Raw genomic sequence first — 13114 nt, 5'->3', positions numbered from 1 at the left:
CCTCAATGCCAACCATTTCAGGAGGTTGGTATGATTGCGGCGCCGTTTTCGAGAACATACAAAAATATGTATCTTGTAGTGGCTAGCCTACACCAGAGGCCTCCACCTTGAAGACATAGAGACCGACTGAGGAATGGCTATTACGAGCAAGCGATCTTCAAGTAGAACTACCAGCGCTCTCAGATAAGTGGGCTTAACTAGTCATGAATCAACAGGATAATAAATATGGTGGCTATATACCATAGCGTACGAAAAAGGCCTTGCTCCTAGTTTTAACCAAATTACGGCTGTAAATGCGATGTCAACACATCCACTCCCAGTCGTGGACCTTTCTTGGACCCGCCCAGCCTTATCTGCCAGTAGCTCAGCCGCACAGCCCTGCTGCCAGTTGTTGAAGATGATGAATGTGCATCACCCATCCACGGCGTGCTACCAACGAAGTGTGATTCGTTTTCTATGGAGCAACGGATGGATGCCCATCGAAATCCCCAGGGAAATGCAGCCCACGTATGAAAAAAGGTGCCTCGCTGAAGGAGTTCCTGGCAGGACAGGGATTCATGTGTAACGGTGAAGCTAAGACAGCAGTCTGACGGCACTTCCACAGTCAGCCAGTTGAATTATACGAGTACTACAGAGGCATCCCAAATTTAGTGGTGCATCAATACTAATCTCTCAACAGGTGTGAAGTTAAACGTAACCCTCGGTGCGCCACTGCTGTTTGTCTGCGCAGTCCTCAAAACACACAAGAAGACGCGTTTTTAGGCGTTTTTATGCGTCATTGTTCATCTTCTGTGCGAGAATTGAGCATCATTATTGCCTCACATGGCAAATCGCACCGTGACAGCAACGTTCTGCATCACGTTTCGCTGCGTAGCGAAGCCGCTCCTGTTCTGTGCGACGCTTATTTCGGGCCTTAGTGTCCTCGACCCTGTGTGTACACTTTCAGGGATTTTGTTGGGGCTTGTTTGGGTGATAATTCTGCATATGTGAGCCGCACGGCGTCGAGACACCTGATTCCTGCATTATCTTTAGGCTATGGTCGATTGTAATGTTAGCACTACCATAGCCCCGCACGCTACTTGTACAATCCACCACATGCAGTTTTGTCTCATGGGAAAGAAAACACAGGCGTGCCATAAGCACAGACTATGAAACATTGGATCTCTGGTGCCAGCCGGGATGTGTGGAGACGAGCGCCATTTGGTGGTGTTGCAAGAAACCAAGCTGCGCGCGCGAGCACGACCACAGCAGCAGCCGCAGTAGCACCCAAAAAGTCGAAAGAAGAGGCAAAGAGAGCTTCGCTTTAAAATTGTGGCAGCAGCCAATCGCAGAGGATTGTCGACGGTAATGTATTAACATCGAATCAATAAAGCGACACAACGAATTGCCACTATTGAAACGAGTCATATATGAAAAGTGCATTGCAGTCCGATGCCTCTTTCACTGTGTGATGATGATTATTTATTGGCATCTATTTGAAACAGAGCAGTTACAAATAGTCGCGTAGACTGCTTGAGTTATTCAGTGTGCTCGACATGCTTTTCATGCTAGCATTTTACAGCGCAGCTTCTGGGTGCCCGTTTTAAGGGTGAGCGCCGGCGTCCTTCAACGTAACTGGCCAAAGGAGCTCGTGTCACTGCTTGCGCCTTCGTCGTTGTCTTGTTGCACAGCTGGCGCCGATGTCGCTTATCACGCAAGCATTCCCATACTTCCCTTTCATCTGCGAAGGCGCTGAGGGCAAGGGCCCCCTGTCAGTAGATGCGGTGATTTCGGTATCAAATTATTTACCTTAACATATCGCAAAATAAAAAACGCAAACACGTGCACTCAAATTTCTTATTATGGAGTATTGCAATCGTCCTATTTACATTGAAACAATGCACATGCAAGGCCCGCTGCTGAACGTCCCGGAATTCTGAATTGTCGGCCCTAGTGAACAATATTTTTGTACACTTCCTAGATCTCGTTTCTATTATTCAAAAATTCTCTACCTGTCATGAACCGCTACGTACGCCTGCAAAGGATCCGGTCGTATCACTCTTTTCCCGACTTTTTTCCCACCAATACTCTATACGTCTCTTGTTTATCTCTACTGTTGACCTGTTGATGCTTCCATTCAATTTAAATCAAAGCGCTTCCCCGAGAACACTTGGTTCGCCCTATCAACACGGAGTCTGCGCGTTGCCTCCTAAGTGCATCTCGCGCCATGGCGTGCGAGCACTAACAAACAGGTAATTTAGCCTCCGGGATCTTCTCTCGGACTTCTTTCTGGGCCCTGTGGGAATTGTTCTCTTGCTTATATGCACACTCAGGGACGCACATGCAGTGAAACAAGTTGCGAGCGGTTTTTGAAGAGCGGCATTTAGTGCATTTATGTCGAAGCTCGCTGCAGCAGTGGAGCAAAAGGCGTTCATTTAAAAGCGACTCATACCAAATGCAAACGTGGCGCAGCCTCCTGATGCGTACGGTTGCTATCCTTGAGTAACCCTTGAAGAGAACTTAAAGAGTTGAAGACATGTTAAAGGTAACTCTTGAGCGGCACGTTGCCAGTGGGAAATACTTAGCGACCTAACTTGGCATAACAGAAGTTCATTGAAGAACGGCGAACACCTACAGTCCCTCACCCAGTTACCCAAGTTGGAGACCAGCAAAAACTGAGTGACACATACGGAGTACTCCAAACCGGAGTCAAAGAGCTTCTAACGGCGGTACCTGGCCAGTTTCGCCTCTACTGTGATCCCATTCGGCGTGAAAGAGGTTCGTTGAAGCGACACACATTGCACACATTACCACTTGCTCAGTGACCCAAGTTGGTCGGAAGGCTCGTTTCCAAGCCTGCTACCTCTGCACAACAGCCGGTGCATTACCAATTAGACCACCCATGTGCTACCTGCAGTATTTTTTAAATTTGTTTTTTGTTGCGGATTGGGCGATGCTTCCTAAAACTGACATTGCCAGGTATTGTAGATTTTTGCCGGTGTTCGTTTTCAGACAATTATCGCTTTTATTAAATTGTTGCTCTGATAAAGATGCGCCTCGGAAGTTTGTCGAATGTTCTCGCAAATTATATGAACACAATTGTAACCGGCAGGTTACTATCCACAAGCATCAATAATTATGCCGGAAAGTACGATGCGTGAATAGCGGAACCCCTTGTCCTTTGGAGTCCAACTTCGACAACAGACGATTTGTGTTTTTTTTTTGCTTTTTGAGTTTTAACTGTTTTGCTTTTTGAGTTTTAACTGCTTTGCTTTTTGAGTTTAACTTCAAGTGATGTTGGTTTTTCTAGGCACAATTTGGTGGAATAAAATGAGAATCCGCTGTCACATCTTCGGCTCTGTTTGTTTTGTTACTTTTACTACAACGTGATATATGAAATATTTCTCCAAGTTTAATATATTCTAGCGCTTACGCGCCAGAATTTTACCTCAATGAAGAGGTTGATGCTTGGACGACCCTTGAAGCAATCCATTATGCCCATGCAGTTTTTCATGAAATGCTTGATGGCACGAGCCAACTGGTTGGCGTAAATGATTGCTGCAAAGTGATAGACACGTTCAAAACATATTGCAATGATCATTCGAAACCTTTTCCTTGCGCTTCCATTTCGAAAGGAGCAAATTTTCACGCTTATGTGGGCACAGGCGCGATAGGTGCAACAAGACTTACCGTCTCTCGGATCCGGTTCGCAGTTCTTTAGATCTCCGTTGACTATAGACAGAAAGAAAAGAATGACCAAGGAAGTCCCAAACATCCTTCAACCCTAGATGCTTCAAGCAGATTGAGAGATGATTGAGCCGAATGTGCTCCTCGTTCTCTCGGAAAAAAGAAAAAAATGATGGACAGGTAATACGAAAACGGCTGGTTCAACACGGCAGATCCCGTTGCTTCGGGTAATGCTGCCTGAAAGAGCAAACTGGGACATATCTACGCCACGTTCATTCTTTCCTTGGCTCTTGTTTTGACATCTGGCTTTGACTGTTAGACACTGCACTTTTGCGACTCAGCATTCGTACGCTTTAGGTCGAGGCCTATTCTATGCTCGTTAAACCTAGAGACAGAGTAGTATGCCAAAACATAAATTTTGCAGGAGTACCAATGGAAATTTAGCTAAGTGAGCGGAATTCGGCACATATGTCCCCAATCATTTTTTTCCCTAGGTTTAAATAATAGTGTTGGAAATATTTATCACGAATGTGAAAATATGCGGTTCTCATACATTGTGGAAATTGGTGTAAGCGAAGCTTACAACAATTTATTATTCATGATAATTAGCACGATAATTATTCACGGAAATGAACAGTGATTGACAGCAACTGTTTAATTCAATGTTTAGTCTAACACGTTAGTGGTGATTTGATATTAAACGGTGACTTGCATGCACCACTACTTTTTGTCTGCGTTGTACACAGAACGCACAGGTAGACATGTTCGCTTGAGGCGTTGTTGTGCGCCATTGTTCATAATCTTTGAGAGAGTTGAGCAATATCATCGCCTCACTTGGCACATCGGATCAAGGCAGATGCATTAAACTTTCACTTAATTACGGGGCTGTACTAGCCATAACCAAATTCCGATTATGAGGCACGCCTTAGTGCCGGACTCCCGAATAATTTAGACACCCTACTATTGTTAAACGCGTCCCTAAATTCATGTGCACTAGCGTTTTATGTTTTTATTTTTGCAACTTGGAAATGCGCATGCTATGGCCGGAATCAGACCCACTACCTCGCGCAATGCCATAGCAACAACGCTACCACGGCGGCAAGGAAGTATTGATTTAACGTGTGACCTCTCCCATAGTGTCGCCTAGACCTTACGGTGTGCTTTAATCTGGTTTGCTTCTTCTGCACGTTGCGAGTTGTGCGTTTAGCAAAGCTTGGCAAAGTTGCATGGTGTTTATTCTTCAGAAACAGCAGAAACATGCCGTACCCTGGTTTGATTTTAAATAATCCCGTGTGGCCGCAACCGCAGTCGTGTTTCCTAGAGTTCTTACGTCACCTTCTCCCTCTCGCGCCCTCACGCCATCTATGGGAACTGCGTTGGTTCTCCGCCTTCTCTGTCTCCCCTCCCCCAATCTTCTTTACTATTCCATCTAGCTTCCCTCTTGGTCGTTATTAAAAATGCAAGCGCTTCAATTTCTGCAATCTTTTGCGGGGTTGACAGATAATTACAGCTGTCTAGACGCTAATAGAGTGTTTTAGAAGATGGGCTCCAAGTGTTTTCGGGCTCCAAAGAAATAGCATCGAAACCAATGCGCATGCGCGAGAAGAAAACTTCGTTTGTAGTTTGCGTCGAGCACGCTATTTGACCGATTTAGTGGGAGCTCCAACAGCACTGCCAAAAGTTTTGCGTCAACAAATATGGCGGTATACATCCAAGCAACGGGTATAACCTAGCACCAAACTGGGCTAGATTCGTGGTAACGCGTGTAGTTGCTATGCTAGTAAAAGTGACTACGGTTTTCATTTGGTCTCAAATAACGTGCCTAATGAATATCGATTCATTAGATTCCACTGATTTCCGATCGTATTGTCGATTTCATGGCTAGTCGGCCTAATGCGGAATCGCTTCGGCTGGGCAATAAGCAGGCGAGATGAGACGGCCAAATCTAGTGGTGAAGCCCAACTTGACAAAGGCACCTGAGACGTGTCTTAGCCGACGACGACACATTTGTTCCGACTACCATTTTCTAAATCGCACTGGCAAACATGGCAGCACCTTAGCGAACGCGATTTACTCAGGACGAAGACATCGCTTTGTTCTGCGAGGTTCGCGCAGTGGACCCGTTAAACGATCAGGCAGCATTGGCAAGCGTGCCTACAGACGTCAAAACGGGGACAGGACAGGACTCTAGGCCGTGCGCACTCCTCCACAGGCTGAATCTGCTGATAGTCCAGTACTGATGAGACGACCGGGCAAAACGAGGAATTCAGTACTGTTCACCCCTGTTATCGTGAGCGCCTACTTTTGTTTTTCTTTCTTGCGGTGCTTCAGTGTCTACTGGTTGTATTTATCTATAGCGCTTGCTTCGCAGGTGCCGAATTAAATAACAATATTCAGAAAAAGATCATGTACTCCCGGAGCATTCTCAATTTTTCTTCTATTTTGGGCTCCAAATTAGGCTCGCTGCTGCACGAAAAGTGGCTTATGGGCGTCCGCAGCCTTCTTCCATCTCGGCGGCGGAAGCGTAGTGCAGCCTCTGTCACGAGAAATGTTGCCGCTCCAGCGCACGTGGTATACCCGACAGCTGCCACCGTTGCTGAGGAGGCCGACCTCACATGCAAGGTTCTGGGGTCTGCAAGAAAGCACCACGCACTTACATCATCAATCCCGCATTCAAGGCCTCCTATGCGTACATTTAACGTACTTTTTCGTTCCAAGAGAAAGGTACTGGCCCTGTGCTTACAGCTTCTTGCCAGAATGCAGCCATGATATGTTGCTATTTGCAGCACCAGCAAGAGCTACACATATATTCGGAGCAGTGTTTGTGGTAAATATTTTCGAAGTTCGAACATTATAAGAGCGTGTTATGATTCTATATTTAATACAGTTAACATTACAGAATACATAACGCTTTTTTAGGGTCTGTCATAAAATGTTCCGCATTAATGATTCCTGCAAAATTAGTCCCAATCTGTACAGTGAAAGACACGCACATTTCAAATACTGCTCACGCGTCCTACTGCACCTAACTCAAGTGCCGTTTTATCTCAAGCATGTATACTTAGGCCACTGCAGCAAGAAGCCAGAACTATGCTCGATAGGGGCTGCACTACACTACAGCATCAGGGAAGAAGACACAGCGGCAACATGAACTACTGTTAGCAGTGAAGAGTGTACTAGCAATAAAGAGAAGCCTGTCGACATTTATCTTGACCAAGGTAATATAGATTATACGCACACCACTGCACCACAACTAATGCGAATGGACAATCAAGAGCAACGCGCAGGTGAAACGTTGGTTTACTTGCGTTTTTACGTGCAATGACAACATGACAACAATAACAAGTCATATTTTCCTGCATTTATTTCAAACAATGGAATATGAATAATCCAGGCTGTGCCGCATCGGAACTTGTGCAAACGTAGGAAAAAGACCATCACCCTGCAACAAAGTAACTATGATGTGCATGCAATGTTCTACTCTATACGCTCGCTTAAACATCAAAGTTATTTGCTGTAAATATAAGGATATGTCACTTCACCTTTCAAATTGGGCACTGCGCCAAGGGGAGACATGTTTTTGTGAACACATTTGTGGAAGGACACATACTATTTAGTTGAAGTATGTTGAAAGCACCCCAGCATGCCGACAAAACTATGCCGTAAGGTGAATGGACGGGTCTGCGATATGCAGCATGAAGAAGCAGATGTGCTGATATGACTTTCATATTTCTTGTTTTGACTGCCTCTTAGCAGCTAGAAGTAATGCCAGTGAGAATATAATTTTAGAGAATTCGTTTGTGTCTTTTATTTTCGTCCAGGGAATGCAGACGAAAAATAGACTACAGCGTCAGTCCAGTTGCTGCAAATGTATGAAGACGTATACCCAGGTGACGAAGGTGTGTTCGATATTCATGGGCCCACCCGAAGCAACTTTCTTCAGCATCCAAGCACACAGCCCGACTTTGAACAGGGTAGTATAAGAGGGGCATTGCGTGTAAGGCAAGGCAAGTATACACTGTGTAGTTGCGACACATGTATGTCAAAAGTTCTATGGTTTAGTTCGTCACAGCCTAGTTACGAACATCAATTTAGCTCTAGCCCTCTCATTTGATCTTTATTTGCTGGTGCAAAAAGAGCTGCCGACGGGAGAAACCTGGCCTTCATTGAGAAAAGGGAGAGCACGAGAGGACAACGTGAGTCACTGAGCGCTGCATAGAGGAGAGAAAAATAGCCGTCTCACAACAGCGTCTCATTCTGGAGAGGGACCAGTTGGAACAAACATGGCGGGAATGGCAGGGGCAACAGCAAACGCTGGACGAAGACCAGCAGCTGCGTATCGAATAATTAGAAAGACTACAGAAGCAGCATAAAGTAGAAATCCAGGAGCGCAGGGCAGAATAGGAGGCACCCCTTGTAACCCGGAGGGCTGCTTTTTAAATCATCCACAAGCTTTCTTAGAATAAAAAATAAACACCCTTAAAGCTCATCTTGACCAATTTATTTCATGAAGAAGGAAGTTACGGGGTCAATATCTTTGTAACATTATGCCTAAATGCTTCAAAGTGAAATTATTTTGTGAAATAACGTGGGTTATCACTAAGGCTCTGATGCCGAAGCTCCACCACTGCTTGGGGGCAAGACCACAGCTTCGGCAATTTATCCCTTCCGCTAGTGACAGTTGAAGGCAATGCTGTTTTGCGATTCACGACCATATTTAAAAGCAAAATTACTCTGAACAATGCGCCCGCCTGCTTCTTGTCCTTGCATAGTCCTTGCGCTCCCATGCTTTTCGCGTCATGCTCGATGACCCAACCTATGGCCGCATGCGTTTCTCCAGAACGTTCCACCGGTAACAGCCAAAGCCAAAGGTGCGACAGGGTAGCAGGCGGTGAGCAATGTTATAAGCGCCTTATGACAACAACGCCAGGACTTCTGCATCCTGTGCTGCCTCCTCACTCGCTCTTTTAGAATGTTGCGTTCGATTGTCAAGGCCCATTTCCACAAACACATAATTCCAACCGGTGTAAAATCGCACGTGTCTACCATCTGACGCGGTCTGCATAAACTGCTGCAACAGATGCTGCAACAGCTTTAGCGCGTTTTGCCGTTCATGCTTCGATATGCAATTCTGCGCCATGATCGTCCACGCGTCGTTATCAGCAATCAGGCACGTTAATTTGTCGCTCACGTCGTCGAGGAGATATGCAGTCTGTCTGCTTGCATGTTTCTCCATGCCACTCCATATCAGCTACAGGCCATGAGCCTACTCCTACGAACCAGCGAGCCTCTCAGGAATATGGTACGTATATATATTGATTCAATACACAATAACAGGGGCTAAGTGCTACCTTGTACGCGCACACTCTCTTGCATTGTGACCGAGTGCACTTCAACGCTATTGTCAATTACAAGCTGCAACACGGAACGCTCAGTGGCGCTGACGGCTGAGCACCCTCCTCGGCGAATGTGTTCGGCGGACACATTTCGCTGTGGCCAAGTGTGTAGCCTCGCTAGCAATGAGTAAAGTAATGTAATCTCGAAAGCACTGTCAGGGTAGTAAGTTATCTCACACGGATCTAACATTTCAATCAGCGCTGCGAACATGCATTTCCGTTCATACATACCACATGCGAACATGCATGTGGCATGCGCCCCGTGTTAATAATTGGTAGGAACCTAATCTCCTAGGGGCCTAGTGGCAGGGCTTTCCTTATAGTCTACTTGAGCACTTTGCAATAAAAAACTGGATAGCAGCAGTATAAAGATTCATCTTCTATAGCAGATGCTTTTTTTTACATAATAGGCCATTATTAACCCTTGGAGAAGAAGGCCTAAATAACCAAATAAACAACTTAAACGAATCGACTGGTAATACGCTAAAGGCATGAGAGGATATAACAGAAAAAGCTATGACTGGCCTGTGCACCACCGTGGACGCCACGTGCACGAAGTATACAGCAGGTTGGCAGCTACAGCTTGCTGCGACATTATGACGTACTCGAACAATCAGTTGGGGCAAATTGCTGGGAGATAGACACCTTTAGGTTTTTACTTGTTTGAAATGTTTGTTTTCCCGAGTGCCCTCATTTTCTGCAAGTTGTGCGTTATGCAGAAAATATGTCTTTGGGATCCTGAAATTATAAAACGGTTAAGTAAGGTTGTACTGCTAATGAAGGCGTCTATTTTAGACATTTCCTAGGAAACATAGGATGCAAAAAAGGACGTTCCGACATCACATCCAACCTAGAGGGTATAAGTTTAGCGAGTGTGTAGGCCGCATAATTTACCAGGAGGGTGGCATGATAAAAAAAGCACACGGACCAGTCTCCCTCCTGGTAAATACAGAGCCCATTCTTTCCAAATATGTCTCTTGGGTCAAGGAATAAGATATACCTAAGTGATGTGTTCTACCGATGGCGCATTGACATTTACATATGTAATAGCAGCTACAAATTCTCAGCTCACTGCTCCCATACGCTACTGCTAAAGAAAGTCGGCGACTGTGAGATCTCCGACATGCGCAGCTTATCAACGCCGTATGATGTGAAATGTGTATGCAATACTTCTTTCGCTTCCCACAAGAATCCATCTGTAAGGGTCGGTGTCAAGGAGATGTGTGCTAGGAAAGCAAAACAAAGCGCCAAAGGCAAAGAAGGACCGCCGAGAGCCAATAATAACATTGGCTCTCGGTGGTCTTTTATTGCCATTGGCATGGCTAGAAAATGCGTCAGGGCGAAACGGCAAAGTGGACGAGAGCCGGCATTATCAGCCCTATACGGCGTGTCTCATAGCGTATCATGAAGCATCGGTGTGAGTAAACAAGGAAATCTAATTTAATATAAAGCTACACAATGTTTAGGGTCATGGCAGAATTTAGCAACACACGCATATATATATATATATATATATATATATATATATATATATATATATATATATATATATATATATATATATATAGTTGGAAGGCATACGCAGGCTCTAGCTACCAAATGTGGATAGGTGAACAATGCAGAGTGCCACGCTGCAATTTTCTTCCCAGTTGCGACGACCTAGGCTGGCCACCATCCTGATCTCCTTGAACTCGGCAATATTTTTTCCTTGTAATGCAAATCGCAGTGCTAACTCTTTACTAGAGTTTGTATAATCGCAGCAATACTATCTGCCACTCAGAAAGCACATTAGTCTCCCGATTCTGTTTCCGGCAACTCAACGTTAACCACAAAAAGAGTAATGCACTCCTTATCTGTCACCATATTATATCTCTCTTCATTATATTGTGTAGGTTTCACTTTCACTAGACGCGCTTAAGATGTGTTTATTGTAACTGGTCCATCCATCTATGCCACACCACCTTTATGAAGCCTGATGGCATCTTATCCGGTGGCAATCGTTGCTCGGCATGCGCGAACCAGTTTATTAGATTTCACTTCGACTCAGCAATCAATGCGGAGTTGTAATTTTTTGTATGCTCAGAAAAAAGAGCAGAGCAAGTTAATGGCTCTTGATTTGTACACTAAAATAATAATCTTGAAAGTAAAATAGAAAATTACGTCCGTGTAATATTGACCACAGGTAACTGCGGCATCTAGGTAATAGGCCATGTAATTTCCTTCCAAGTCAAGTCAAGATACGTCGTAAGATCATAAGAAGAACGCTCAACGTCTCGTATCTCACGAGATACGTCCGTGCAGAAAAGTGATGAAGCGCCGGTCTAACGCTCTGTGCATGGCTGAGCCGATGCTTACAATTACTTACTGCACTGGAAGGCGGCCGTGCTTAAACTGACAAATAGCAAGCTTTGTTGCTGGCTAAGTGTAAAAATACTTTCAATAACATTAGCCAGAGAAAAAATAGACCAGGCAAAATACCAGCTTCAGGGAACCGTGTGGCCACCACAGTTAAGGCGTTTCCTGTGTAATCGTACCGCGCACCACGCCGGTAACTGTCACGAAGGGAACAACAGCCCCCACCAAGAAATAGTGTGTCGATTATGCAATAGAAAGGGACACCGTGCGAATGAGTGTCGGTCTGGCACATCCCAAGAGCATGCATAATAGGCAAGTGCGGAGAAATGAACTCGCAACCAAGCTGTACAGAGGTGAACCAGGCTCAAGGGAGCCAACAGGTACTGAGGGAAAAGCGGGAGAAAGGAGACCCAGAGGAACAAGTTCTGCCTGTCGTAGAAGGAAAGGTTCATGGTCAACGGGTAACGGTGCTAAGAGATAGCGGCACAAATACAGCTTTAGTAAAGGGGAGCCTGGTACGTGATGAAGATCTGACAGGACCGCTAGCGCAAGTTACCTTGGCTGACAACACAGTGAGGTACCTACCTGAAGCCTGTATTCAAATCTCCGTGCCGTATTATACCAGGTGACTAAACACATTGAAAAAACATTGAAGAGCCATTATACGATCTAATTCTAGAAAATGTATCTGGAGTACGGAGAGTGGACGATCCAGATTGGAGCTGGAAGAGAAGTACTGCTATCGCAGTAAGAGAGATGAATGACTGTGGTGAGCAACCACGTGAAGAAGTGAGCGAGCAACAGCTGTACATCAATAATTCACGAGAAGCGGTAACTGGGGTATGCCGTTCAGTTTTATCGTGGGCTGTAAGGGCCATAGCCCAAACCCAGAGCAAGGAACTCATGGCAGCCGTCAAGGTACCTGCACTTGAGTGGCTAAGCATCACGCCCGCTCATTTCAGGGAGGGGCAAGACAAGACGGATTCGGTCAGATCGTGCCACAAGAAGATAGGAGAACTAGTGAAAAGAAAAGAAGCCGCACTTCATTTGAGTTATGCACAATGGTTTTTATACAGCGGATACGTATTCAGTTCGGGCAGAGAGGCACAGCAGCTCATTATGCATAAGACATTTAGGGAGTTAGTGATGTGATTAGGACATGATAGTGTCATAGCTGGTCACCAGGGCGTAAAAAACACCCTATCAAGGATTGCAGAACAGTTCTTTTGGCCCGGAATACAGAATGACGTGAAGTGATACGTGAGGTATCGTGGTGTGTGCCTTGAGTAAGGGTAAGTCAACAAACGGAATAGTAATGAGGTTAAGCTTCCTTTTGCAGGAGTACTGTTTTCCTGTCGAATATAATAAAGGGATAGAAAACGTGGGTGCATACTTTTTCAGCCTAGTTACTTAGGTTCAGACGTAAATTCACAAGACAACAAAGAATGTAAATTGTATTTGTGCCGTACAGAGAGTTGTGTTTAGGTGTAGTGAGGAGATTGATCCTTTGATACCATGAGGTGTTGTATGAACAGTGGACGTATGAAGTGGCATTGTGAAAGTTCATTTCGAACCTGACTAGTGACAAGCATGCGATGAGCAGTTTTTTGAGCAAAAAACTTGAAATGGGGCCCTATGTCATGAGTCGCCGGCAAGACCTGTAAAATAATGTGAACTAGACGAAGACGCCGGTCGAG

The 13114-nt window shown here is 45.2% G+C and overlaps 1 protein-coding gene across 2 annotated transcripts in view; it reads right to left on the bottom strand.

Annotated features, from left to right (window-relative positions):
• LOC142589028 (uncharacterized) overlaps positions 1 to 3775 on the bottom strand; it is a 28785-nt gene extending 25010 nt beyond the window's left edge. For both annotated transcript variants that reach the window (XM_075700822.1, XM_075700823.1), the window contains exons 1-2: positions 3670 to 3775; positions 3428 to 3537 (exon numbers count right to left, since the gene is read on the bottom strand). In XM_075700822.1, coding sequence (XP_075556937.1) covers positions 3428 to 3537; positions 3670 to 3754 — 195 coding nt within the window. In that variant the 5' untranslated portion in view covers positions 3755 to 3775. The remainder of the gene's footprint in view (positions 1 to 3427; positions 3538 to 3669) is intronic.
• Positions 3776 to 13114: the final 9339 nt, after the last annotated feature.

The sequence above is a fragment of the Dermacentor variabilis genome, chromosome 7 (genome assembly GCF_050947875.1).
Source record: "Dermacentor variabilis isolate Ectoservices chromosome 7, ASM5094787v1, whole genome shotgun sequence".
In the NCBI taxonomy this organism is placed as follows: Eukaryota; Metazoa; Arthropoda; class Arachnida; order Ixodida; family Ixodidae; genus Dermacentor; species Dermacentor variabilis.
The sequence above is the reverse complement of the archived record's forward strand: the minus strand, read 5'-3'. Positions and strand labels throughout refer to the sequence as shown.